The sequence below is a fragment of the Acipenser ruthenus genome, chromosome 4, assembly GCF_902713425.1.
Source record: "Acipenser ruthenus chromosome 4, fAciRut3.2 maternal haplotype, whole genome shotgun sequence".
Lineage (NCBI taxonomy): Eukaryota > Metazoa > Chordata > Actinopteri > Acipenseriformes > Acipenseridae > Acipenser > Acipenser ruthenus.
Window position 1 is genome coordinate 49,794,914 of NC_081192.1, and position 27,442 is coordinate 49,822,355.

The 27,442-nt window shown below is 39.7% G+C and overlaps 1 protein-coding gene across 1 annotated transcript in view; it reads left to right on the forward strand.

Annotated features, from left to right (window-relative positions):
* Positions 1-27,442, forward strand: part of LOC131737005 (uncharacterized) — a 104,232-nt gene that overhangs the window by 29,409 nt on the left and 47,381 nt on the right. Inside the window, exons 4-6 of the mRNA XM_059023424.1 lie at positions 2,540-2,667; positions 6,140-6,308; positions 21,934-22,010. Of these exons, the coding sequence (XP_058879407.1) occupies positions 2,540-2,667; positions 6,140-6,308; positions 21,934-22,010 (374 nt within the window). The remainder of the gene's footprint in view (positions 1-2,539; positions 2,668-6,139; positions 6,309-21,933; positions 22,011-27,442) is intronic.

Below are 27,442 nucleotides of genomic sequence, written 5' to 3' on the forward strand. Positions count from 1 at the left end.
AGGTTAATCTGCATCATTACTTTCTGTTTGTTCAAGTCACTTGTTTCCGTATGGAGCGGAGATTCCAATGTAAAAGCAAGGCATGACATTTGACCTGAAATGCTTTGTTAGACTCCTTATCTGTAAAAGTCACTTCAGAATGCCACCACCAAGTGTATTGAATAAAAGCACATGTATTTTATCTAAACTTTTTGTCCAATTTTAGTTTCTTTCAGTATTTCTTAAGCTTAATGTATACATTTAGAACATTTATTTTGTTTGACTATGGATCAGGCCCTAGTTTTATAACACTTGCATTATAATGAATAAAGCTACCCCAGCAGACATCGTAGATTAGTAACTACTGGCTTGTGGAGGGCAATATGACTGGAACATATTAACGTTTATTCCCAAACTGATCCAGTTTTGTTTTCCACTAACATTGAAATTGATCCAATATACCTTTTAAAGACTTCTGCAACTGTGGAACATAACATGCACTTTACATTATCGTAAAGGCAACCCTCTCTCAGTGTTTTGAACCAGTGCAAACCAATCGGGCTATGTCAGACATAAAATGATGTATTACATATTGTGTATAATGATGAAAGCTACTGTAGAATATTGAGTTTAATAATATTTAGATGTGTATATTTAGACTGTATGGGATATACTGTACCCAGAGAAACACTCTCCTTTTTGGCAGGTCCTTGGGCTCATCAGCATCAGTGATCCAGCTTGCGTAAACCCTGTTTAGAAGGTAGTCACTTCCAAAACACCACAAGCCCCTAGTACTGCATAGATTTGCTTCATTTCAAAGGGATGCATACTGTAGCTCTATGAATAATCTGAAAGTAACTAAGATAGTGTGCAAAAGAAACAGTTTTGCATAACGTGGTAGCAGAGATTAATGTCTTTGGCTACATTTCAGCTAGGCTTCAGATGGTTCTGTAAAGCGACCTGAAAAGCAGTCTCATGGGGACGCTTTGCTGTTGATGTTCTATTAGCAGTTTTTTTGAGAGGAAGGGTTACAATGTGAACTCTCCTCTTTCCTACTAATTTGTATTGGTCACTAGGGGTTGTGAAGAATACCAATTGAGGGCTCTATCTTAATCATTTTCAATCGTAATTGAATGTTTCCTGTTGCACATGTAATAAATGATATATTATGGGAATACTGGGGGTCTTCTTGGCAGCATCTTGAAATGGGCAAGTCGTATAATTTGTAACCCAAAATGTGAAGAGAGATCCTGTTATTTCCTGTAGTGTATTACATAACATTTACCGTTCCCTCAAGAAGAACATTCCGTATGCCTTGTAATTTGAACAATAAGCAGAAGTTAAAAAACAGAAAAAAACATATCCTGAGACATTATCATTTACTTCCACTTCAACTTTAGTTGATGATAGAAATACAGAAATCAAGAACAAAATAGAAACCAATCCCTAAAGGAAGTAGGAAGGGTTAAAAGAAGTCAACCTTAATTAAAACTTGATTGAAGCTAAGAGGAAACTGATCTGTATTAGTTGAAGGCCATGCTTGTCTGCAGGGACCCTGTGAGCTGGAAGATGGAAAAGAATGGTTTATTCTGTGTTTCTTTTTTTTATATATAGATGGAAGTACTTATGTTGCATTTTATCTCGTAGCCTGTAGCCTCCAGACAGGCAGTGCATTTTTGGCAACCCAGCTCCAGTGACCTAAAATCGCTTCTGGGTATTGTGTGGAAATAAGGGGTCTAACAAAGCATTTCAGGTCAAATGGCAGAGTGTGGCCTTGTGTCCGACAAAAAGGGAAACAGATCAGAGTGCCGATAATTGTGATAGTACAGACTCGAGAGGGAGAATCTGCATTGTTCAGCTCCAGTCTCTAAGGTGTATTATGCATTTCTGTAGGAAGTAGACAGACTATTGAGTAACATTTCTCATTTATTATTCTTGCTGTTTATCCCATTTGCAATGGCTAAAATGTAGACGCTAAGATTGGGGTAAAGTCAGTTCGATGATCACAGAGAACTAACTAGGGCTCTCCCCTGCTGGTCAGCATTTCTTTAGAATTTTTTTTTGGTTTAAATAATTAAATCCCTTTCAAGTTTGAGGTACAGTTGCACTCGGTGTTTTGTTTTATCATAAATAAATGTTAGAAAATAAATTGAACGGTAGTGACTTATTAGTTTTGTTTCAGTTCTAATTTCAGTTCTAGGTGAGCAGGTCTTGGTCAATATGTTTTTTTTTAGGAAATGTAAAAAAAAAAAAAACAACATTAGGCCTAAGAAGCCTGACCATTTTTTTTATTCATTCCCACCTCTCCACACTGTATATCTTCTTGGTCTCTATGTAAAACATGTATAGTTCTCTGTGGAACCCATCTACTTTGACAGACTTCCAAGGTAACTTACTGCAGATGTTCATGACCCTTTGTGTGCATTCCCCATTTGCTCCTAAAATAGTTTCTATTTCTTTGTCAGTGTGAAAAATGTATGTTGACTCCACTTGTGGTTTCATTGTTGTTGATCCTCTATCATAGAAAATGTCCTTTTCTTTGCTCTTTTTGGGTCCTTAGAAAAGTTTCAGTTTCACCCAGACAATGGAGCTTTGAGTCAAAGTATCAACAGCCACCATGGCCTGCTCCTGAACACTGAGGGCTTTGGAACGGAGGGTTCATCCAATGAACAGGAAATAAGAAAACAGGTGAGTGAGTGCAAAACACACTTCTTAGTTCACTTCACTTTAAGGCAATCAGAGTCAACTTCAGCTGTTTTTTTTTCACGAAGAAGACAAAAGCTTTGCTCAATCTGCCATGCAATGTCTTCCAGAACTGCTGTTTATCGATGCTAAGCTGGAATCTTATTTGCACTTTGCATTTTAATATAGAATATTAATATTACTCTATTAGTCTGTTGCAAAGTGGCCACTAAAGGGAGGAAAACGATTCTGCAAATCGAATGAAAATGTCTCCCTAATCCTATTAGCCAAATTAATATCGAATTATGAAAAGCCTTGAAGTACAGGACTTAACAGGGACTTTCTGGCAGGGTGTGATGTAATCTATTTTTGTGCCTCAGCTGGTGGACGGCTTACGTTTAAGTAATTTCCAATATGTTAGGAGATCAAAAGCCATCCTCTCACCACTGAAGTAGTAATCGTCTCTCTCTGCTGGGGGTTGGTTGGGTAGTGTTCAGGGGGGTATGCAAAGGCTGCTGGCATTTCCAAAGATAAAAGGGTTGACATTTCTATTGACTTTGATGTTAATAATCCTTCACAAGTTGAAAAAGATGAGGGATTTTTTTTTTTTGCAGAACCTTTAATGTTCCAAAACGTGCAAAAGTAAATATCAGATGGAGCACAAGTGGAAGAGATAGCTGCAGGGTGGACCATTTCGGAACCCTGAACCTTATTGCTTTTGAGGTCAGAGAATTACTTAAACCCCACACAGCTGTAAAGAAAGTTAGCGTTCCTCAGATATGATGGAGGTGATGATAAATATGTTTTTCTTTACTCATCATCCAGCTGTGTTTGACTTCCCTTTGTGTTAGTCTGTAGTAATATGGAGGTTCTTGGGAATTACCTTCCATTATCAGCCCTGTTAACAAGCTGTGAGACATTTTTAATATTATAAAGTGCAAGGAATCTAAAGACATGGTCTTAAATACAATAAACTAAAGCTTTCATATGACACTGAAACTATTTTAAACAATGAATTACAGGTTCTGCCATTGTACTCTCAATTCCACGTTCAAGATAACAGTGAGAAGGTAAACTTTCAATGATTCCGACCAGTGAGCAAGTTACAAGCCAGCTGACCACTGGAGCTCAATTCAAAGCCAATGCAACAGAAGCCATCTTTATATGCTGTGCTAAAGAGATAAAGAAATACATCTCCTTGATTTGCGGCTGGACAGAAGTAATAAAGTGGTTGTGTGTTTAACAAAGAGATACAGCTGTCTCGTCTTTGTACATAATGTGCATGAGTTGCTAAAGAATTGCCTAAGCGCCTCACTATTGAGTATTCCTTACTGTATTTCACCTCCTCCACTCCACACTCCACAAGCTTGCAGGGTTAAAGGGTCTATTTACTGAATTTGATTCATTTTAATTAGTTTTATTTGTGAAGTACTACAAAGCTTAGTAGTTTTAGTTTAAGTTTCTTGTCTAATTAAACACAGCGATTTAGATGAAGAAAGCCGCAACCAGTAAATGCAAATAATGTTATAGTGGATTATATCTCTCTTGTCATAAGACCTCTTCTTTTCAGCAGCTGGAATTTTCCTCCTCTCCCCTTTGACATTCACGCTGTACTATACTGAAGGCATATATTGAATATTGTATCTATCTAAAGTCTGCAGTAATCTAGGTGCCCTATTTGGTGTCTAAAGCAACGTCACAACATTTTTTGTAGAAATGTTGAAAGCACCCCACAGTAAAGGATTTAAATAAAAATTAAAATAGTTTTTTGTTTGTTTCCTTTCATACATTTGTTAGTTAAAGAAAAGTAAAACCAAAAAAAAAATTGGAACACTAAAATCTCACATAGCATTTTATTTAAGCACATAAACACCCTAAATATCAGCCTGCTACCTTTTCTTGAAGGGTAAAAGCAGAGTTGTCATCACCCTTCACAACCTCTTACACACCCTTCCCACCCCATCTCACCCCAGCCCACGTGTGTTCTTTGACAGTGAATTTGCTAAGGTGGTTGGAATGTAGATGGTAAGACAGAGCTTAGGTGTTATCCAATACTGCAGGCAGCTATTACATGCTTGGGCACTAACAGTAATATAACTTGAACGTAGTGTGGTATTCTGGTTTTGGGGTTCTAGATCAACCTGTAAAACAATGACGGCCCATAAAGAATGATTATTGTGCAGCGGTCTGTTTAAATTTGTTATTTATTAAATAGGAAAACTGAGCTTACCAAGACAAAAGTAACAGCAGGCCATATAGCACCAGAGAGCTCTTTAATACCTTGTCAATAAAATGACACATTTCCCAAGGCAACATGAGCAGTGTTATGAATCTACAACCTCATAAATATCTTACTAAATCAATATTGGCAATAAGAAAAGTAAATGTAGTATTAAACAAACTGGTTTAGAGAGACTTAGCGTTCTGCTGAATTGCATGTGGATGAGGTGCATTTAACAAGGAATTTGACCTCAAATGTATTTAATACATTTTATTAGTCTAAGTGCTCTGTTTCTGTTTGCTGTAACAAATCTAGACACTGACAGTGTGGGGATGGGTCAGCCTTTAACTGGACTTCAGAACCTGCCCTTTCCTTAAAGCGTGCAAAGAGAACACCATGTCCAAATTACCCCTGTTATACAGATATGGTACCTTAATGAGTGCTACTGCTGCCTGACCAGATTAAATTGTGAGCACGTAAAATAATTACTGTAAAATAGAGACAAATAAATTAATAAATGTATATTGGCTATCTTGTGAATAGTAAATAGATAAGCACACTGTTTAAAAAAACAAAACAATGCAATTCCAAATCACGAGTGCACATTTTTTTTAAGAAGGAGGTGGAACACCTCGTTCTTCCAATCCATCAAGCCCAATTTCTTCTGAACATGTTGAGCAAGCCTGAAGCCAACTGAAAATGTATTTATGGAATGATGTTATCAGCAGTTCATTCACTGTACCGGAAATGCCTGCCTATAGCCTTTGGGTGGGTGACCTTGGGCACAACAAACCATTCCTTGTCAGGTAAAAGAGACAGTAGGTAGTCAGGTTCTCTGTCATGTAAAAATATAAAATAATAATGGCTTCAATCATTGAAGACGTTGAGGATGACTTGAAGTTGAAACGTATGTCATTGAGTTCATTAAGTATTTATAAATTTTGCACTATTGAGTATTTAATAGTTATGGATAAGACATTGTTATTGAATACAAAATCTTCAGTGCTGGACAGACAGTATGTCTGAAAGCATTAATGAATGTCCCACAGAACATTCTTAAAGCTGCAGGGAGGGCTCCATACGTGTTACAGCTGGAATCTGTATCTGAAGTCCACCATCTTTAATAGATAAACAAACTAAAAGTATAAAAGACCAATATAAAATTCAAACTAATACATACATACAATTATTTTCTTTTTCTGTAACTGTTGCAGTGTCTCTCAGTTTTGTGCTAAAATATAATGTCATTGTTTGCAGGCTGGTTCACATACTAAAAATAAACATAGAGACATCCTCAGGAAAGGCCTTTCGGACAGACTTTCTCCAGGACCTGTTATATACACACAGTGGAATCATACAGAAGACAACAAGAACTTTGCATCTTTCTATGGGGGCTGTCTCAGAGGTAGCAGAAGAGCTATTTCAGGTAAGTAACATCACTTTTTGTTTGGAAACAAAAACTGACATATTTATTACTTGCAGTGCACCAGAAATCTAAGTGCCATTTAAACACTGTCCCATGGTCTTGCCAAGGAACAGACAAGGAACTTTTAAGTGAAGTAACCCCATGAGAGACAAGAGCAGATTGTAAGGTGGAGGAGAGGAAAACCCAACATTGAATATACACTTGAAACAGGGTGAGCTCAGTTTTGCATGTATAAATCCAAAACTTCATGTATTTGAAAATTATTCACCACCTGTTACCAATTATGTGGAAGTAGATTATACATTTATATTTTTACAGTATATTTAAGCAGTTTTCACCTTAACACTAGAAGGACCGGAGATATACTCATACCTAGAAGCCCCGCAGCCGTCTTTCTGATGGCTCTATTCAAAACACTGTAAATAGTATAACGAAAGGAGAAACAGTCGGATGTAATTAGTTTTTTTTTATTGAGTACATCACATAAACATCTGAACAACTGAAGCATATTTATATAACATTTATTTTACAAATCAAAACAAGAAAATGTAAATAAATATCTGAACAGACATTGGTTTACAACAGACATATTTATAAAACTGAAACGATAGCAATACATTTTAAACTTTTCAATAGCAATCGGTTTATTATCAGATGAGCAAAAGCAACTGAACAACACAGATAAATGAACTTAGAAAAAAATGTTTATAGAACCGTACAGCACAAGAAGTTATAAAAAAAAGTCTAATTTATTTTTCTTTTTTTCAACAAAAGGGTATTCCTTTACCTTGAGTCTAGGGCTGTTCATAATCAACACAGATAATGCGTTTCTCCACACTGCCTTTCTGCACAGTGCACAGCTGTCTGAAGTTTTATTTTTATTGCACTTGCCAACCTGGCATTGGCGTCTCTTGCGGCTCTTATTGGGGTTGCCAGCTTCAGCTGTGGGTACACGCTTGGCAGTCTCCCTCTGTTCCAAATGCTTCTTGCGAAGTTGCTGTTACCCAGGAGTTGATGGCTGCTAGGTCCAATACATTGTAAAACACCTGAACAGGCCACCGTCGGGAGCCAGTTTTCACAGAATATTTCCATGCCATCTGATACAAAACATCAACTCCATATTTTGTTGCTTTGTAAAACTCTGGTCTCTGGTATTTATTTTCACTAGTCCCGATGCTAATTGACTGACCAAAGCAGCGCAGCTGGCAAGCAGGTGTCAGCCTTCAAAAGGCTGATTGAAAACAATAGACTGTTAGTCATTCTCTCAGGCAGAGAGAAGAGACTAATCTGATTACAGCTAAACACATTGCAGACTGGTAAATAAAAATAATAAAGTAGAATACCGTTCTGTATAATCAAAATACAATTGTTTTCTGTGTGGCCGTCAGTGTGACTGCTCCCGGGGATTTTAGGTATAATGTAATATATCTCCTTTATTTCTGCACTCCCGCGTTTCATGCTTTGTGAGAATATTTAATACATACTGACAGAAAGGTACACGAACACACAGCCCCATATGTGTTACATGACTGGAGAAAATTACATTTTTTTTTCTTTTATAAATTTAGCCGTTGCCAATTATTTTTATTATTTTCTCCCAATTTAGAATGGCCAATTATTATTTTTTAAGCTCAGCTCACCGCTACCACCCCTGCGCTGACTCGGGAGGGCGAAGACGAACACACACTGTCCTCCGAAGCGTGTGCCGTCAGCCGACCGCTTTTTTTTCACACTGCGGACTCACCATGCAGCCACCCAAGAGCTACAGCGTCGGAGGACAATGCAGCTCTCGGGCAGCTTACAGGCAAGCCCGCAGGCGCCCGGCCAGACTACAGGGGTCGCTGGTGTGCGGTGAGTCGAGGACTCCCTGGCCGACCTATGAACACTCCCTGGCTATGAACAATAGTACTATAATAAACACCTGCTGCAGTTCAGTTCAGTACTGTCAGTTCAGTATGGGTTCATGGATTACTTCCTCGTAATTTAGTTTGGAATACATTATTAAAAGCAGAGGACAGGTCAAAATGTGTTGTATACACTTCCAGGCAGGGCAGATATTGTAATTACCTCAGATTTCCCTTTTTCATTCCCTGGGGACAGGTGGGGGGAGGGAGAGTGGAGCAATTATTTTCATTACCCCCTTGGCTGCTGGAGCCTGCCCCCTACTTACCCTTACCTACAACCTTTCCTCCTTGGTCCTCCATGTTTGTTTTTACAAGGCCAGTTGCATGATGATGTTACGCCCTTCAGAATACAAAGCCTTTGTCTGGTGATCAGGCAGCGGCAGTATGTGTAGCCCATAATATCTGGCTTTAATGAGCCACTGTAATCTGGGCGCTTCTGTCTGCTTCTGATCTCTGTTGTTTGATATGCCTTTTTTCTGTGTGCCATTTGAACAGTTGCTTGTCTCTTAGTCCAAATAAATATTTATTTATTTTCTGAACCACATTCCTACGAAGAAGAAGAAAGGGGGGTTGATAGGGCGGGTCTAACAGTATCTCCTTAAATATTACAGCAGCTACCTTTCCCCCCCCCACCTCAGATTGTTAAAATACCTAGATTAACAGGTGGAGTTTTGTGGTTGACAAACCTCCATTTCTTGTCTTTGAGAAGGAAAGCACTCAATAATAAAGATAAATAGGTATTTCACAGACAGGTAATCGCATGATAACAGATCCCCTGTCATTTAATACCAGGCTAGCTATTTCCATCAGTGTCAGGGCTTGCCTGAGCAGCACACCGGTATCAGGTTCTCCAAGGCAATGATCTGTAAATGGACATGGTTCATTAGGGTTCTGAGAACAGCTGTCAGTGTCCGCTCCAGCTCGGGTTACAGGATATCATTAACTGGGATTCTGTGTCAGACTCGTTGTCTTGAGTCAAAGTCATAATTCTTAACTCTGCTGGAATTGGTATGAAAACTGCTGAAACATCTCAGAAGGTTTCAGCTTACCTAAAAGGGCCGTTGAAGTCACACTGTCCCTTTCTTTTCCGGAGAATTGGTTGAGGCCCACGTTAGGAAAACACAGACAGGAAAGTTATATCTGATGAGAATCCCTGGTTCAAATCCAAGCTTGTCAACTGACTGTCTTTGGACAAGACCTTTTTGTGTCTGTTAACTCTTTAAAAGCAGGAACCCACTGAGTTCTAGGTGCTGAACTTGAACAAAGTGTATATAATATGATACAATTCAGTAACTAAAAATCAAGTTTTACACAACTACCTAAACCATCTCACTCTGTCACCAACAATAAAAGATCACTCTATTTACAACCAAACAAATGCTAATGGATGAATGCCAACATCTATGCATTACAGAGTTATATCATTGTTTGTGACATTTTTGGAATATTCTTTGATATTTGAATATTTTTTGGAATATTACTTTGACAGAAAGCACAGAACTACTTCATGTTATTAGGCTTCACAGCCAGAATGGCTAACAAGATAGCGGACAGACCTACGTTTCGTTCTTAAATTTAAAACCGCTTCTGATGAACACGGTTTAGTTGATTAACTCCAAAGTTGTCAAGCATCATCCTTGTGTCAATACAATTGACTTTTTCAAAAATGGTGTTTATGCGTAAAGTGAGATGGCTGCCTGACGCATTTCCTTAAAAACCTTTCAAAATCTTCTTGGGAAGCAGTGAACCGATTGATCTGAAACTTTGCATACATCATCAGCAACCATACCCGCTTCAAGTTTGTAAAGCAGAAGTTGCTGCAATAAATTGTACTGCTACCAAAATGGCTGCTACCAAATTCGCCAAAACACGCCCCAAACATCAAACTGCTGCTGTTTGCAAGTCTTAACCAACTAACTCTAAACTTGGTAGGCATCATCCTGGGGACAATGGAATTCAAATATGTCAAAATGGTGTTCTTTTGTAAAACTGGATGGCCGCCAGACCTACATCTTCTTAAATTTAAACCTTCTTCAGTTTAAAAACGGTTTACTTGATTAACTCCAAACCTGAAAACCATCATGCCTGTATCGGTACAATTGACTTTTTCAAAAATTGTATTTGTGCGTGATCTAAGATGGCCGCATGACGCATTTTTTGGAAAAAAAATTCAAAATCTTTTTCTGGGGAACTGGTGAAGTGACTGATTTCAAACTTGTCAAGTATCAAGAACTAAAACCATCTATTCCAGTAATTGCTTAAGTGTTTGGTACTGGTACTGGGGCTTGGGAGCCGTAAAACTGCCTGGCAGTTCTAGTTTTTTATTATAATTGCGTGTATGTATTTAAAAGGTATTTCAATATGTTTCTTAAAGGGAAATCCAAATGTGTGTCAAAGATTAATGTTTGTTGTCAGATTGTTGTAAGCTACTTTTTGCCAATTTATGTAGATCACATTTTGGTAATAAATATGACACACATACTGTAAATACATTTCTCAAAAAAGATAGTAGCAGCTTAATAAGAATTAAATCAAACATCTTACATTTTGTTGTCTTATATGCATGCTATTAGCTCACAGGCATTCACTGTCAGGTCATTGCATTTTTCATTAAGGTTCATTAAAAAGTGATATTTATAACAGAGCAGGCTGCCTCTATAATGTTGTTTCCAAGACTCAGAAAACACAAGGAAGTTAGAAAACAAAATCCACATTACAGCTTAACTGGCCTAAGTGTCAAACAAATGCATTCAGAAACAGTATCTGATTTTCTTGCATGTATTTTCTCCAGCTAGTCTGTTCACCCATCAGCCTCGATTTCACAGTAGAAAGATTGGCAAAGGTAACTGAAAGTGTCAGCTTTTAAGTCACTCACTTTTGATGTTTTACTTTGGAGAGGGTAACCACACTTAAAATATGCAAATTGACTAACTTGCATAGACTAAATGTCCTCTATGTGTTTCCTTTTCCCTTTGTGATGCATCTACAGAGCTGTCTGAGGGGACCATTCTTTACACTTCTATCTGAATAGGGCTGTCAGTCAGAGGTTGGATTTATTAGGAATTAAGACAACAGGATAAAGAAAAAAAAACGTTGACTCTCAATTTATTTTTATATAACATACGGTATTGAAAGGTTTTGGCAGAGAAAATGTTATTTTTTAAGGATTAGGATGTATCATTTTTCTGTGTAACAAGCTGTGACAGACAATGATTCTTGGTGGTAAATCTCCCTCCCGATCTGTGAGGGCGCTAAGTAACGGGAACAGAGTACTCTGGACTACTTGGCCTGACACTTCATTCCGAGGGTTAAAAGGAAGTTGGTCACGTAGAAAATAGACTTCGGTACACTAACTTATTGACCCGGAGGGGAAATGATGTGGCAGCTGCAGATCATAAAAAGCAGCAGCAATCATTTACCAAGTCATGAGTGACGGTATAAATAGGGGTCGAAGCAATGTTATCTGTTCCTTCGTTTTGGTTGTGTCATTGACCTGGAAGGACCCGTACTGTTGGTGAAATAATCGTGAGTGTTTGTTTCTACTGTCTATTGCTGAGTGTATTCACTAGACGGCTAACACATTCCGGAGCTGTCGCCAGAGGCCACAACAAACCTGGAACAGCACTTCACTTGTACCACTGTAAAACTATATTGCACCACAATCACTAATTCACGCACTAGCCAGACTTGTGTATGTGTTTTGTGTTTAATGTGGGGGATACAAGAACTGGACTATTATTTCAGGACCAGCTTGTGGGGATTATAAATGGAAGTAATACATGCCGCTGTATTACTTACCATCATTATTATTTCATGTTTGTTTCGCCATCAGGCACTGGACAAAAACAACTAATAAAACAAACCTTTGCACCTGGATTACAATTGTCAATCAAAAGGTTGAACAAAACATTGCTCACAGAGTAAAATAAAGTTTTAAACAAAAACAAAACTGTTCAGGGTGGGCAGAGCCTTCACTGAACTTTTCCAAATACAAAATGCAGACACAGTACAGTGCTCACCCATTATAACACACCTCGTTATAGTGCGGAATCAGTTCTGACACGGTAGGGTCGTGGCTCCCATTTGCTCCATAATGCCATTACAGTAGCCCCGTTATACTCATTATAAGACGGAACACAAATAGCATGGTCTTGTACCTATGGATCCACACTATAGCGTTGTAAAGAGTGAGCACTGTATTAACACAGTTTCACTCACCCAAAACTCCCCCTAAACAAAGGATTTTGCTCTCCTTAAATAGCATGTGGCTGGAGCCTAATTATCATCAGTTATTCAATTTAGCTCCAACATCATTCTCACATGTATTTTGGTAGGGATAGGAAATTAACCCCATCCCTGCCAACCACCACCAAAACAGTACATTAAATCACCTGTTCTTAATAAACATACACAATACTTTTCTCTTTAATAATAATAATAATAATAATAATAATAATAATAATAATAATAATAATAAACACAATACATCTAAATCAGCAGGCCTCTGCCCTGCCCCCTTTTACAGTGTGCAGGGCCTCTCCTGCTGCCCTGCCATAGTAATGAATGAGTTCTTCCGTTTACTTTTACAAGTAGAGCACAGTGTCAGCCTTATACTAGAGGTACACTAGAATTGAATTTTTTTTTTTATTAGTTCAGCTGTTGTAAATATTAAAGAAATATTTTGGTAATTGGTTATGGAAGCCACAGACCTACCCTTTATCTATACAGTAATATGCTTCAAAAGTTAAAAATAACAAGTTATTAATGCCTTATTGTGTTATTCCATGGTTTACACAAAAACACACATATATTTACCCTAAATGTTTCTTTGCAGCAGTAAATTGAATGGACAGCCACACACCTAAACATTTTGTTTTCTTTAAAGCTAATGTTAGGCCCTACTCTCTGCTTGCAGCTGTGACACAAATTATAGCAGTGTTCCACTGTGACGGGGTGCCCGCCCCTTATTAATTTATATTTTTGTACTGTTATGATTTATTACTGTTTTATGTATATATGTATTTGTTCCTTTTATTATTAATATGAGTTTGCGTTTGTGTGTTTTGGATCGGCAGGGAGGGGGTTAAAGTCCTCCCTGCCAAAATACATGTGAGAATGTGGCTGGAGCCTTAATTCACTAATTATTAATTATTGATTAATTGGGCTCCAGCCACAAACTATAAAAGCCAGGAGAGCGCCTTTGTCAGGGGAGAGAGCTAAGAGGAGGAAGGTGAAACAATAGTGTGAGTACTAGAAAGATGATTGTTACCAACTGTGAGACCTTGTAGGTACTCGTTCTAGAAGATTACTTATGTTTTGTTCTGTTTTACTTTGGCCCCTGTGCAATTTGTTTTGTTTAAACTGTCTGTTTTGTTTAATAAAGCACTGGACATCGTAGCGTTTCAATTTGCCCTGCCATTACTTGTTTTGAGTCTGTGTTTCTGGTCTGACGTCACCCCTGCAAAGCCACCTGTTCACATCCACGTACTTAACCGCTGCTCCAGTTTACAGTATTGAGGTTTGCCGAGAACATCTGGCAAAACAGTTTTCTTTCATCATGTTGCTATAGGAGGACTGTAATGACAAGTATCCTTGTCATTTGGCAAAAGTTTCTGTGTTATGCGTGTAGAGTTGCAACCACATGTAAGACATCCTCCTTTGTATTTACAAAGGAGGTGTATAATAATGGAACACTAGTGTCTCATATTTGTGCCAGTCTGAGACTTGTGCAGCATGATGTGGTGGTTCAGGGGAAAGGACTTGTTTGTTGCCACTCGAATAGAATGTTTGTGTTCCTGCTATGCCAGGGGTGCCCAATCCTGGTCCTGGAGGGCCGGTGTCCTCCTGGCTTTTGTTCCAACTGCCCCCTAAATTACTTAATTGGACCAATCAAGCACTTATTAGAAGCTTAATTGGTCCAATTAAGCAATTTAGTGTACAGTTGGAACAAAAACCAGGAGGGACACCGGCCCTCCAGTACCAGGATTGGGCACCCCTGTGCTATGCCATGATAAAATGGCACTTTTACATAATTCTAATAGGGGCCTTCCAAAATTATGAACGCTTTTGAAAGCGTGCAATGGGGTGGCGGATTGAGGGCCATGTATGCATTTTAATAAATTTGGACATTTTTATATAGCTTAAAATATTCACATGCTTCCTGCACAAGTGCTATAGCTGTTAGAGATGTAATTTGTCACAGTTCCTGATATTTATATTTTGGTTGAAGAAAAGGATTCTTGTATGCTAGCATGTTTCCTATCCAGCACAGGAGAGAGTATAGAAGGCAATGGAGCGTCAACAAGCTCTGGTTATTTCTCAGTGTATGTTAAAAACTTTTATTTGGACCTATCAAGTTCCTTTCTGATGAAATGTGGTTATTAATATCAGCTTATGTGATGGCCGATTATTTGAATGACAAACGGTTCAGAAAGACCAGCACCGCATGATCCAGAAATCAGATTATATAACCTCTTGAACTAACTAGGTCTAAGAATACAACTTCATGTGACACGAATATCTTAAACGTAAGTGTCGGAGTACTTGCCCCCATGAAAGTAATACAATATAATTTACCTTAAAATGACCCTTCCTCACCAACTATGCTACCCAGCTCCTGGTCCAGGCCCTGGTACTCTCCCGCCTAGACTACTGCAACTCCCTCCTGGCTGGCCTCCCTGCGTCCGCCACCCGTCCGCTCCAGCTCATCCAGAACTCTGCTGCCCGCCTGGTGTTCTCTCTGCCTCGCTTCGCCCACGCTACTCCACTACTCCGCTCGCTCCACTGGCTCCCGATCACCGCTCGCATCCAGTTCAAGACTCTTGTACTAGCCTACAGATGCCTTGACCAGACTGCACCCAGCTACCTCCAGACCCTCATCTCTCCCTACACCCCCACTCGACCTCTCCGCTCCGCCTGCACTAGAAGACTGGCTCTACCTCCGCTACGCTCCCCTGCCTCCAGAGCCCGCTCCTTCTCCACCCTTGCTCCGCAGTGGTGGAATGACCTTCCTACAGATGTCAGGACTGCCCAGTCCCTGACCACATTCCGGCGCCTCCTTAAGACTCACAGCACCTGTAGAACTCCTCTGTTTGTATCCTGGGACACTATCACCCTTCATTTAAATGTGCTTTATTTTGCTCTTATCTGCCCCCTATTTTACTGCATTTAATCCTGTACTTCAGAATACTGTAATCTGCCAAGTGTTTAACCTGTAGTATTTTGTATTTAATCATATCCTGATGTAACTATCACTTATCTGCTGTATTATTGAATTGTGGTTTGTCACACTTGAACAAAAGTTATTGTATTTCTTGCTCTTATTGTATTACTTGTATTGTAACACTTGAAATGTATTTGCTTACGATTGTAAGTCGCCCTGGATAAGGGCGTCTGCTAAGAAATAAATAATAATAAATAATAATAATAATAATAATGACCCGAGCTGCCTCTCTCAGTAGATGGAATCTTATGAAAAATATGCAAAGCCAAGGAGTGCCTGCCTTCTGGGCATGGACAAATCAATATAGGAACGGAAAATAGTGGGGTTATTTTTAGACACATGGAAAAATAAAAACATTTTTTACGGCTTTGGAAATACATGAACCAATTAAGTTACAGATTATGATTCTCTTGCGAGTCATAGACCGAAAGAGGATCACATTTTTAAACGGTGCTCAAGCTCTGCAATGACTGTGCATGTGTACAATGTAGAGTATAGGAAACCAGTGAAAATGTCTATTTTCATTTTCATTATGGAGAATAATTACATTTCGGAAATCTAGGACTGGCTTAGGAAGTTTGCTTTTTTATGTATTGTACACTGTATATATCCTTTACAGTGTGTCCTCATTAATGTGAGGATTCTTTTTGTCATACAAAGAACTAGTGACTTTATAATTCTAGGAGCCACTCCTATTACGCTACTTCTCTGCTAACACAATGCACATCAGTACCAGGATTAATTTCTCAATGTGCTTACCTCGCAATCCCTTAGCTTGGTGGAGCTCTGCCTTGAAACACAGTTGTTAAGGATCTTAACTTCACTTTGCTTTGCATTGCTTTGCTTTTCTATCCTCTGTATAACACAGGCATTATTATTATTGGGCAGATAGGAGTCTTTCTCGAGTGCTGAGCCCAAAACAAAAAGATGGCTTGGGCAAATACAGTGCAGTAGCATAACGTAGAAGAAACATGGGAAATAAATGCAGATCCAAAATTGCCAACGACATTTGGAACAGATTGTGATACTGGCTCCATCTCCACTACAGTATATCACAGTGTAGAACAGATTGAGCAAACTGGAAGGTCTTAGCCAAGCGTTACTCTCCTTAAGGTCAAGTGTAAAACTAGCTTATAACTCCTTACAGAGTGCAGATAGGGTCATGGTTATTATGGAACACAGATAGAACCAGTGGCAGAGGAAGAGGAAGATGAGCCCCACTGCAGGACCTTATTGTGGGCCCCCTCCCCAAACGTTAATTTAACCCTTATTTATAAACATCAAACATACCAAATCAACTGTTCAATATTGAACTATATTTAATTGTCAGAATATTAGCATATATGAAACAGTACGCAATAAGTTTTTTCACCTACTTTAATTTTATTTTGCATATATCTTAACATCCAACACTACACTATTTTTTAATCGTAAACAAACAGGTTTAATCACCAATCCTACTAGGATTTCCCAATTCTGCGATCACAGAAATTATTACAGAATTCACAGTTCTGCACAGACATTTGCAGAACTTGTCTCACATAGGAAATCGTTTTATTATTATTATTATTATTATTATTATTATTATTATTATTATTATTATTATTATTATTATTTTTAAATCAGAGATGCAGGCATGTTGATTTGCTGTAGTTTATTTTGGTGCCCGCAGCAGCACCTGACAGCTTCCATCTAAACTACAGGATGAATCGTACACACAAAATATAACTGCAAATGTCTGTGCTGAATAGTACCCCAAAACCTTCCATGAAGTCCCTCGTACCAGCCTCCGAGGGAAAAAAGTTAGGATAATTAAGACAATAGCGATACCTGTTGAAATGAGGGAGGATACAATCGGAATTACTGGCACCGCACACCGGCAGCTACAGTGATACAAATATGTAACATCTGCAAATATAAATGTGAAGGATAGTATCATTGTTATTAAAAAAAAAAAAAAAAAAACATTCCAACCCCTCTGGGGCCCTCTGAGTGCGTGGGCCTGACTCCAGTTGCACCTGCTGCACCTGCTATTGCTCCGCCACTGGATAGAACCCATATATACTCTATCCAAAAGTGACCTTGATGATGGCCTTTGACCTCTCCTTAAGGTCAAATGTAAAACTAGTTTATAATTCCTTACAGAGTGCAGATAGGGTCATGGTGCAAATTATTTAAATGTGCAAAAGTGATGGGAGTTGAAAGACTGTAGGCTGTAGAAATGGAAATCTTTATAACTAAGTGTGCTGCATAAATATTTTTGCAGTGACAAAGACAATATCTTATGATACTTATCTTATGATGACAATATCTTATGATGACAATATCCAAGATCAAAGTCAATTAACTCTGACAAAGTGAGCCTCCCGCTATATGTTCTGTGTTTTCTTTTCAGCAGTATGTAAATGTTACGTTAGGCTGGGTCAGCAGAAAGTATAGTTGAGAATGTCAAAAAAGAGATGAAAAAGACTTCACAAGAAGTGTTTGTTTTATATAATATCAGATGTCAATAAATCCCAAGACTTTTGTTAAAGGAAGAGTTTGGTTACACTTTTTATCAAAATATCATGAGACTGATACGTGTGCTATTTTGCAATGCAAGCTTTATCTGGGATTGTTACAGTGCTTCAGTTTTGCACAAACAATACTGGGAAACCCGCGCAAATGACTTTCCAAGTTTGCACAGTGAGTCTTTGGGCTGTTCTTTTCTCCATAACACACTCCATGCCTAATACACTTCTATATATTGCTCAGCCATTCATTGTACCTATGGTGTTAGTATGATAGCACCTGGGGTTTCACTCTAGGGGCAGTCAATAATCTAAACATTTGCTACACACAGGAGTGTAAATAACTGACCCCCAGGTCTCATGTATGGATGATTCTCTTGAAATTATCGAAACTGGGAATGTATTAGTTGTTGCCATCTACTTAAAGCAAAATCACACAATACTACTGTGTTTGAATATATATATATATATATATATATATATATATATATATATATATATATATATATATATATTGTAACACAGCAGGGAGGGGGTTAATCCTCCCTGCATGAAGAAAAAACATGTGAGAATGCACATTTGTTTGATTGTTTGTTAATTGGTTTATTGTTAATGATCCCCTGCACCTGGTAGTTATTGTTAAATTAGGACCAGGTGCAGGGTATATGAGAGGTGCAGTCAGTCTGCACAGGGCTGCTGTCTAGAAGGAGGCAGGGAGGTGTGCTCTGCGTCCAAGCAGTCGGCAAGGGTAGAAATCCTGTGTTTTGTGTTGTGGGGAAACGGCTTAGCCGTCCCACTTGATAGTCAGGGTGTTCCTGAGTCTTAGTTAGCGCTCCGAAGGAGCTAGGTGTTTGTTTTTGTTTTGTATTTTGTGTATTGTTTGTATTATTAAAAGTGCGCGGAAGCGCTGAACCCCCAATTTCAGTGTGCTGGGTCAATTTGTAAAGGGGCAACGAACCTAAGTGGGGGCAAGTTATCACAATATATATATATATATATATATATATATATATATATATATATATATATGTATGTATGTATATAAATGGTTCACCTATCTTCCAGATGTCGTAAATGCAGTATGTGTATTGTGAGACAGCAGGGAGGGGGTTAAAACCTCCCTGCAGAAAAACATGTGCGTAAGGCACATTTTGGTTTTGTTTTGTTTAATTGTTTAATTGTTTTTGTTAATTGTTTTATTATTAATCATTACCTGCACCTGGCTACTATTGAAAATTGGAGCCAGGTGCAGGGTTTAAAAGGAGAGCAGTCAGTCTGCTCTGGGCGGCTGCTGAAGAGGGCAGAGGCCCGGCTGTGCTGGTGTGTGGGTACAGCCGTAATTTAAAAAAGAAAAAGGTAGAGTGAATCCTTTTTGTGTGTGTGCTGTTTTGTTTGTTTGTTTTGTTACAGGTAAACAGCTTAGCTGCCCTGTTTTCAGTTTAGGTTCCTGTTTTGTTTTAGTTATTGCTCAAAGAAGAGCTAGGTGTTTGTTTTGTTTATTTTTTTTGTTGTGTTTATTAAAAAAAAATCCATTCCTGTGTGTGTTGGGTCATGTTTTAAAGAGGCAACGAACCGCGAAGAGGGTCGATTCTTTTACAGTATGGATTTGCTTGTATTGTATAAATTAAGAAAAACAGTACTTTAAAGATGTAATTATTATTGCATAATACAAATGTGATTCTGCTGTCAATCGGTCGTAATTCACAGTTCAGATTACAATCGTGAATTTTCAAAACTTATAGTGTACCTTAGGAAAATCACCAAACGTTGATTGAATTGTTCTGTGTTAGTTTATAGTTAACTTTGTAGATGTATAAACCTCACAATGTGTGGTGCTTATGTCAACACAATTTCTACTGTGAATGCACAGTCTTCCTAAGGGAGTCCAAAGGAATTACAGAACACAGCAGGTTTGCTGGTATTTCAAATGCTACTTTTCCTAGGGAGCTGCATCATTCCCAGAGGAGCTACCAAATATAAAAGCCCATCAAAGTGATCTGTTAACATTACAAAAAAAAAAAGCTGTCCCGTTCAAAAGTTAGGGAAGGGAATTGCCATAACCCAAGAAAGAACAGTACTTTTTATTTCCACTCTGAGCTAATAGTATTTTCTCTTGTTTTGATTATGATGGTAAACCTTTAGATTTTCATTTTAAACATACAGTAATATGGAGACAGCCTTGGCCTAGTGCAGGTGAAAGGCCAGTGTAACAACCCACTTTCTACATTTCTACCATTACAGTTGTGCCTTAACAGAGGGAAATAGTTGGATAGCAGACAGGCATAGCATATCCTTTTCTAGATGCACTAGACTTTTGGAATCAGTCAGCTTTTATCTTCCCTCCAAAAGCTCATACCACTCTTTAACAGTTTAATAATTGATGAAAATTCACAAAAAGAAAACAACACACTCCCCTGGACATGTGTCAGGAGGTTAGTGGTGTGGGGAAGAATAGAAAGAACAGGAAGGAAGGATACCAAACGGTGGTATTTACAAGTGTTCTTTTTATTTTGTATATTCCTCCCCTCTACCATCACTGCTATTGGGGAAAGAGAACTCCGAGCTTGCAGTCCCACACACAGTTGACATTACCCAAATAGATACAATGTCCAGGGTGCCCGTGCTCGCGCTCCATTGGTGCTGTGCTGCGGGTGGTCATGCTGGTGTACTGTAGGTGCTCTGGGTGGTCGTGCTGGCTCAGTGACGGCGGCTCCTGTTGTCTCTTTCTGTGAACACAAAGCAAAACAAACAAAGCAGCGTTCCAGCTGGGTCAGGTTTCAGTGTAAGGGGCCGTGCTCACGTAGCTGCGTCCCCTTTTTACTGCTAAACTCCTCCCCGTGATCAGCACAGCGCCATGCTCTCTCCAATCGCCATGCATCACCCAGCTGATCATAACACATGCATCACCCAGCTGGTCCTACAACTATGCCCTTTCCCCAAGATGTCCAACTTCTGGTTCTGTCCTACCATCGAGTCGGCCCATCTCTGTGAAGGCATACCACCAACCTTACTTGCGCCCTTTCTTGTCGGGAGGTAGATTTGCAGCTCAGATTCCTACTCTCCCATTCACAACATGTTTGCAACTATTTCAGTTTGTACAGTTAAAGTAAAAGGTGTAATAGGATAGATAGCTGTTTTAAGCCAAGCTAAGTCCTACCAAGCAATGTTTTTGTAATTAATTGTCTCGCAAATACTGTTGAAACATATGCTGGTGTTCCAGTGTTAAAGATAAGGGAATGTAGTGCTCCTAAGTGCATTACTTTTACTAGGACAATGTTAAACCCAAGTTCTCCTTTGAGAGAAAATGGTTCACAGACCTGACATCAGCTGCTCATCTTTGGAAACACGGCTAACCTCCTGGAATATGCTTTTAAATAAAATTGTGATTGACAAGTTGGTAAAGAACCAAGCATTGGGTAAGCTTTTAAAGCTGTCTTCATCAGGATCCGATTGCAGGATCAGTTACCCTATCTCAATCAACCTCCAGATGAAATCTGAGTTTATTTACTGCAGCAGTGACAGATTGGGTAATGCAAAACCTTCCCAGATTAACATCTGGAGGTGGGTGATTAGAGGTGATTGAAATGGCTGTTTGGGTAAGATGTGGGAAAGAGGAATCAGGTGTGCGCTCTCAGGCACCAGGAGGAACCCAGCCATTTAAAATCCCTCAAGGCAGAACAATAATAATAATAATAATAATAATAATAATAATAATAATAATAATAATAATAATTTAACTATATGTTCACTGGGTTTGTCTCTTTATTTCTTAGCTACAGTAGCATGATCCTTGCTACCTGCCCAAACTGATACACATACCAGTCATTTAAGCAGGGCCTGCATTTAATCCAGACAAAACCTACAGGGCTATGCTGGCGTTGCTTTGGATTTGATTAATGTGTTGTTGTAAATGGAGCATGTACTGTATTTTGATGGGGTTACAATATTTATGTTTTCATGTATATATTTGTTTTTGTTTCACCTTCCAGTTAGACTTCCTCCTCTGCTGAGACCAAGAGACAGTTCACCTGAGGGCCGTCCGGGAGTTTCTGTTGAAAAGGGAAAGGTAAAATCCCTTCTGTGATATGTAGAGATGTACTGGCAGAGAAATACATTACCTACCTATACAAATGATTCACTGGTAACTACACATTTTGAGACATTAGGTCAAACACTGCAGTTAGGAATTGAATTGCAATGACATAACCTACATTAACCTTAAAATAAATAGTTAGCAATTTCTTAAAATTTGTTAATGATGAGGCATTTCAAAGGTGCCACTGGGTTCCAGCAAAACGGTACTTGATATCCAAAGGCACGTTGACCCATCAAAGTTTTCAAATTTGATAATTTGATACATCACGTTACGATTAACTATTTAATTACATAGGTAACTGTGACAGGATAGCTGAGCGTGTGGTGTAAATGATCGTCAGACCAGTCCAGGTTTGTTGGTAAAAACTCCCGGCTTTTATTCCTCACACGGCAAAAAAAAACCAACAAATAATAATACTGGGATACACAGCAATGTGTAACCCGATTAAACAATAATAATAATAATAATAGTGCCGGGATACACAACTATGTGTAACCCGACTAAACAAAGAGAAAAAGGGTTGCAGTCCCAAATAAACAAACAACAAACAAAAGTCTGTCTTCCTCTTATATTCCAGGAACGGGAAAAACACGGGGGTATTAAAACCCAGCACTTCCGGGTTGTCGCTCCTCTGGTGTAATCCCGGAGCGTCCCGTTAGTGCTCTACAACACAGAAAAGAGGAGATGGGTTAGTAGATAAATCCACACACAACAAACGATCCGTCTCCCAATTCCCTTCCTCTGTTTCTCTGCTCGTTTCTCTCTCTCTCTCTCGCTCTCGCTCTCTCTCACACGCACGGTACCTTGCCAGAAGGAACAGAACCCTGAGCCACGCCCCCTTTTGTACGCTCCGTCCCGTCCCCATTGGTCAGTGAGGGCAACCGCCGTTGACCAATGCGCGATTGCCACAGCTGGGTTGATGACATTGCGCACCGTGGTCCCGCCCCCCTTTCCAGGTGGCCGACTTCCGCCTTTCCTGGGGATGTCTGCTCCTCCTCCCTAGCGCCCTCACTAGTCGGGAGGGAGATCAAAAACAAGAGTTCATTCTCTCTTTGTCACATATCCCACCGCTCAGAGTGGAGCCGAAGGAACACTCGGCCAAACCTACCAACCCCATTACTCCCCCCTCCCGGGAAAAATAATCTGCATTTTGGTGATCTTTCCCTGCACGATGTACCATATGATACATATAAGGCTGCAATGCCAAATACCACCGAGTTATCCGAGCATTGCTATCCTTCATAGTGCTTAACCATCTGAGTGGGGCGTGGTCCGTGACCAGATCAAATGAATGTCCCAGTAAGTAATATCTGAGAGAGTGAGTCGCCCATTTAATGGCCAAACACTCTTTCTCTACCACCGAGTAATTGCGCTCCCGGGGAAGCATTTTTTTACTGATGTAAAGAATGGGGTGCTCCACCCTGTTAACTCTCTGAGACAAGACCACCCCCAAACCAACCTCTGACGCGTCAGTATGGAGGAAGAATCTCTTGCTAAAGTCTGGTGATATTAGCGCAGGAGCCTGGCACAGTTTTTGCTTAATGGTCTCAAACGCTCCCTGACACTCTTCTGACCACTTAACTAAATTTGGCGCACATTTCTTAGTGAGGTTCACCAGGGGATTGACTACGGTGGCATACTCGGGGATGAAGCGGCAGGAATAACCAGCCAATCCCAGTAGTGACCTCACCTGGGACTTGGTCTTGGGAACAGCCGCGTCCACCAAAGCCTGGACTTTGGTGGCTACGGGTTTCACCCGTCCATTTCCCATGATAAATCCTAAGTACTGAGTTTCCAATTTAGCAAACGCACATTTCCTCAGGTTGGCTGTCAGCCGGGCAGCCCTTAGAGACTGAAGGACGGCTGTAAGTCGAATTACATGCTCTCTCCAGGTGGAGCTATATATAACCACATCGTCAATATACGCTGCTGCATACTCACGATGGGGATGTAACACCTCCTCCATCAGCCTCTGAAAGGCGGCGGGCGCACCATGTAGCCCAAACGGCATGGTTTTAAAATGAAACAGACCATCCGGAGTTGAAAATGCCGTTTTTTTCACATGAATCACGGGTCAAAGGGATCTGCCAATATCCCTTCGTCAGGTCCAGAGTTGAGATGAACCTGGCCGTCCCCAGTCGGTCAAGGAGTTCGTTGATCCGAGGCATGGGGTAGGCGTCGAACTTGGCGATAGCATTGACCTTTCGAAAATCAACACAGAAGCGATTAGTGCCGTCCTTCTTGGCCACTATAACAATAGGACTGCACCACTCGCTTCTGGAAGGCTCAGTGACCCCAAGTTCAAGCATCGCCCTCACCTCGTTCTGGACTCCACTCCGCCGGCGTTCTGGGATCCGGTAGGGCCTCTCCCGAACAGTGACCCCTGGCGGAGTAATAACAGCATATTTGGTAAGGTTAGTCCTGCCGGGCACGTCAGAAAACACATCCCCAAATTTCCCGATTAACTTACGCAATTCTACCTGCTGATCCGGAAGCAACTATTCCCCCATTGAAATCTGGCTGGGGCTAGGGGCCTCTATACAGGGTCCTAAGTCATCCTCCATCTCACCTGGGGCTATGAATAAGACCTCCCTTGCCTTCCAGGGCTTTAACAAATTAACATGGTAAATTTCTGTTTTATTTCGGCGATCGGGCTGTCTAATTTCATAATTTACTAATCCTACGGCCCGTATCACCTCATATGGCCCCTGCCATTTAGCACACAGTTTCGATTCCCATAACGGAAGAAGCAGCATTACTTTATCTCCTGGCCGAAAGGTTTCGAATTCGTGCATTAGTATTGTAATGCTGCTGTTGCCGATGTTGAGCCGATCTGAGATTGTCTTGAGCCAATCAACCAATCAAATCAAGGCGATCCCGCAGTAGGAGCACATGCTGCACTACGTTTTTAGAGGAGCCCTTGTGTTCTTCCCAACCTTCTCTCAACAGGTCGGGGATGCCTCGTGGCTGCCGGCCATATAGCAGCTCAAAGGGGGAAAATCCCGTTGAGCTCTGAGGCACCTCTCTCACTGCGAAGAGTAGGTAAGGAAGAAGAGTAGCCCAATGTTTCTGCTCCTGACTCACAAACCGTCTCAACATTTGCTTCAATGTTTGGTTAAAACGTTCCACCAAGCCGTCCGTTTGAGGATGATAAACAGACGTCCTGATGGGACGTATTTTTTGAATTTTGTACACCTGCTGTAGCGTTTTTGACAAAAAGTTAGTTCCGTGATCAGTTAATATCTCTTTTGGGATCCCTACTCTAGCCATAATCTGACTCAACTCTTTCGCAATTGCAGTGGCCCTAGTGGACCGCAACGGAACTGCTTCCGGGTACCGCGTTGCATAATCCACCATCACTAATATGTGCGTGTACCCGGAATCGCTCCGTCCCGTCCCCATTGGTCAGCGAGGGCAACCGCTGTTGACCAATGCGCGATTGCCACAGCGCTTCCTGTCTGGGTTGATGACGCACCGTGGTCCCGCCCCCCTTTCCAGGTGGCCGACTTCCGCCTTTCCTGGGGATGTCTGCTCCTCCTCCCTAGCGCCCTCACCGGTCGGGAGGGAGATCTAAAACAAGAGTTCATTCTCTCTTTGTCACAGTAACTCAGAGCTGTTTCATGTAGGACTTTAAAAACAAGACAGCAAATGAAATATCCTTTGTTCTAGGTTGAACCAACCCATATCTTTATACAAGGTACAATGATGTACATAGGAAGGAGTATTCCTGATAAACTTAACTGAGCTGTTCTAAATCTGTTGCAGCTTAGCCAATGTAAATGAGGGCCAGAGGTTGACATATACAGGCGCAGAAAAAAGTTAAAGTTGGGAAGTTAAAAACAAATGAGGAAAACCATAATTTCTATAATTTCTAATTGTTCTATTGAAATATATAAATTAAAGTACAGATTCAGAACCAACAAATTATTACATAACATGCATAAAATGAAAAATAACATGCAAAAACAAATTTCATATTTTGACAAAAGTATTTGGGCTCCCTTACATTAGCATTTTGTGTGTCCGCCCTTTGCTTCCTTTACAGCTTGCAGTCTTTTTTTGTATAAAACCAATTCCTGGCATCTTTCTAGAGATATTTTCCCCCATTCTTCAACACATGCAGCTTTGAGTTCTGCATTTGACTTTGGTTTCCTTTTTGCAACAGCAGCCTTCAAGTCACTCTGCAACATCTTAGTGGGATTCAAGTCTGGGGACTGAAATGGCCCATCCATAACTGCAATCTTCTTTTTTTTCAGAAATCCCTTTGTAGACCAGAGAATGCTTAGGGTCATTATTCTGCTGCGATACAAACTTCCGTCCAGTAAGCCTACTAGCCCTTGTTAACAAATGAGAGTGCAAAATGTATTATATTTTGCAGCATTCATTGATCCTTCTACAATACAAAGGTCACCAGTGTCAGAGTAAGAAAAACAAGCCCTTACCATCACACAACCTCCACCATGTTTAACACTGGGCATGATGAACTTTTCTTTAAATTCTTCTCCTCTCTTCCTCCAAACATATTGTTGGTTTCTTGGTGAAAAAAATTATATTTTGAATTTGTCTGACCATAAAATTTGTTTGAAAAAATTCTTCAAGTATTCAAAACTCCAGTCGCTTTCTTTTGTGTATTGTTTTTAACAAAGGTTTGCATCTTGATTTTCACCCATGAATATTAATCTTCTTAAGGTATCTTTGAATTGTTCGCTCATGAATTTCTTGACCTTCTCTCAATTCTTGTGTCAAATCTTTTGCAGTAATCCAAGGATTTTGCCAGGCTGCTCGAACAATTCTTCTTCCAAATCTTTCTTGGTCTTCCAAACCTGGAGCTAGTTGCAGTAGTTACGTGTTTGTTAACAATAGCAACACAGTGCTTTTCGGTAAACCAAGTCTTTCTGCTATTTTTCTGGCAATTTCTCCTTTTTCATTTAGTTGTATCACTGCCATTTTGAGATCGTTGCTGTATTCTTTAGTTTTAACCATTTTTGTTGCTTTTTTGTATCACAAATTTCCAATTTATTTTTTAGCACTTGATGACTATGTATTTATTTATTCTATAATTATCATCAGGTGTTGGTTTTCAGTCATGATAATTGGCAATAACTGGCAATGAATGGGTTTCATACGAAATATGTTGATTGCCCAAATACTTTTGTCAAAGTATGAAATGCGTTTCATCATGTTATTTTTCATTTTTTGCATGTTATGTAATATGGTTGTTTTATTATAAAGCAGAATCTCTACTTTAATTTATATCTTTCAATAGAACAATTCAAAATTATATAAATCACTTTCTTTGTGGTTTTTCTATTTTTTTTAAACTGCCCAAATACTTTTGTCTGCAACTGTAAATAGATAAACCAACATTTTAAATCCAAACTCAATTGCTTAGGGAGAGGGGT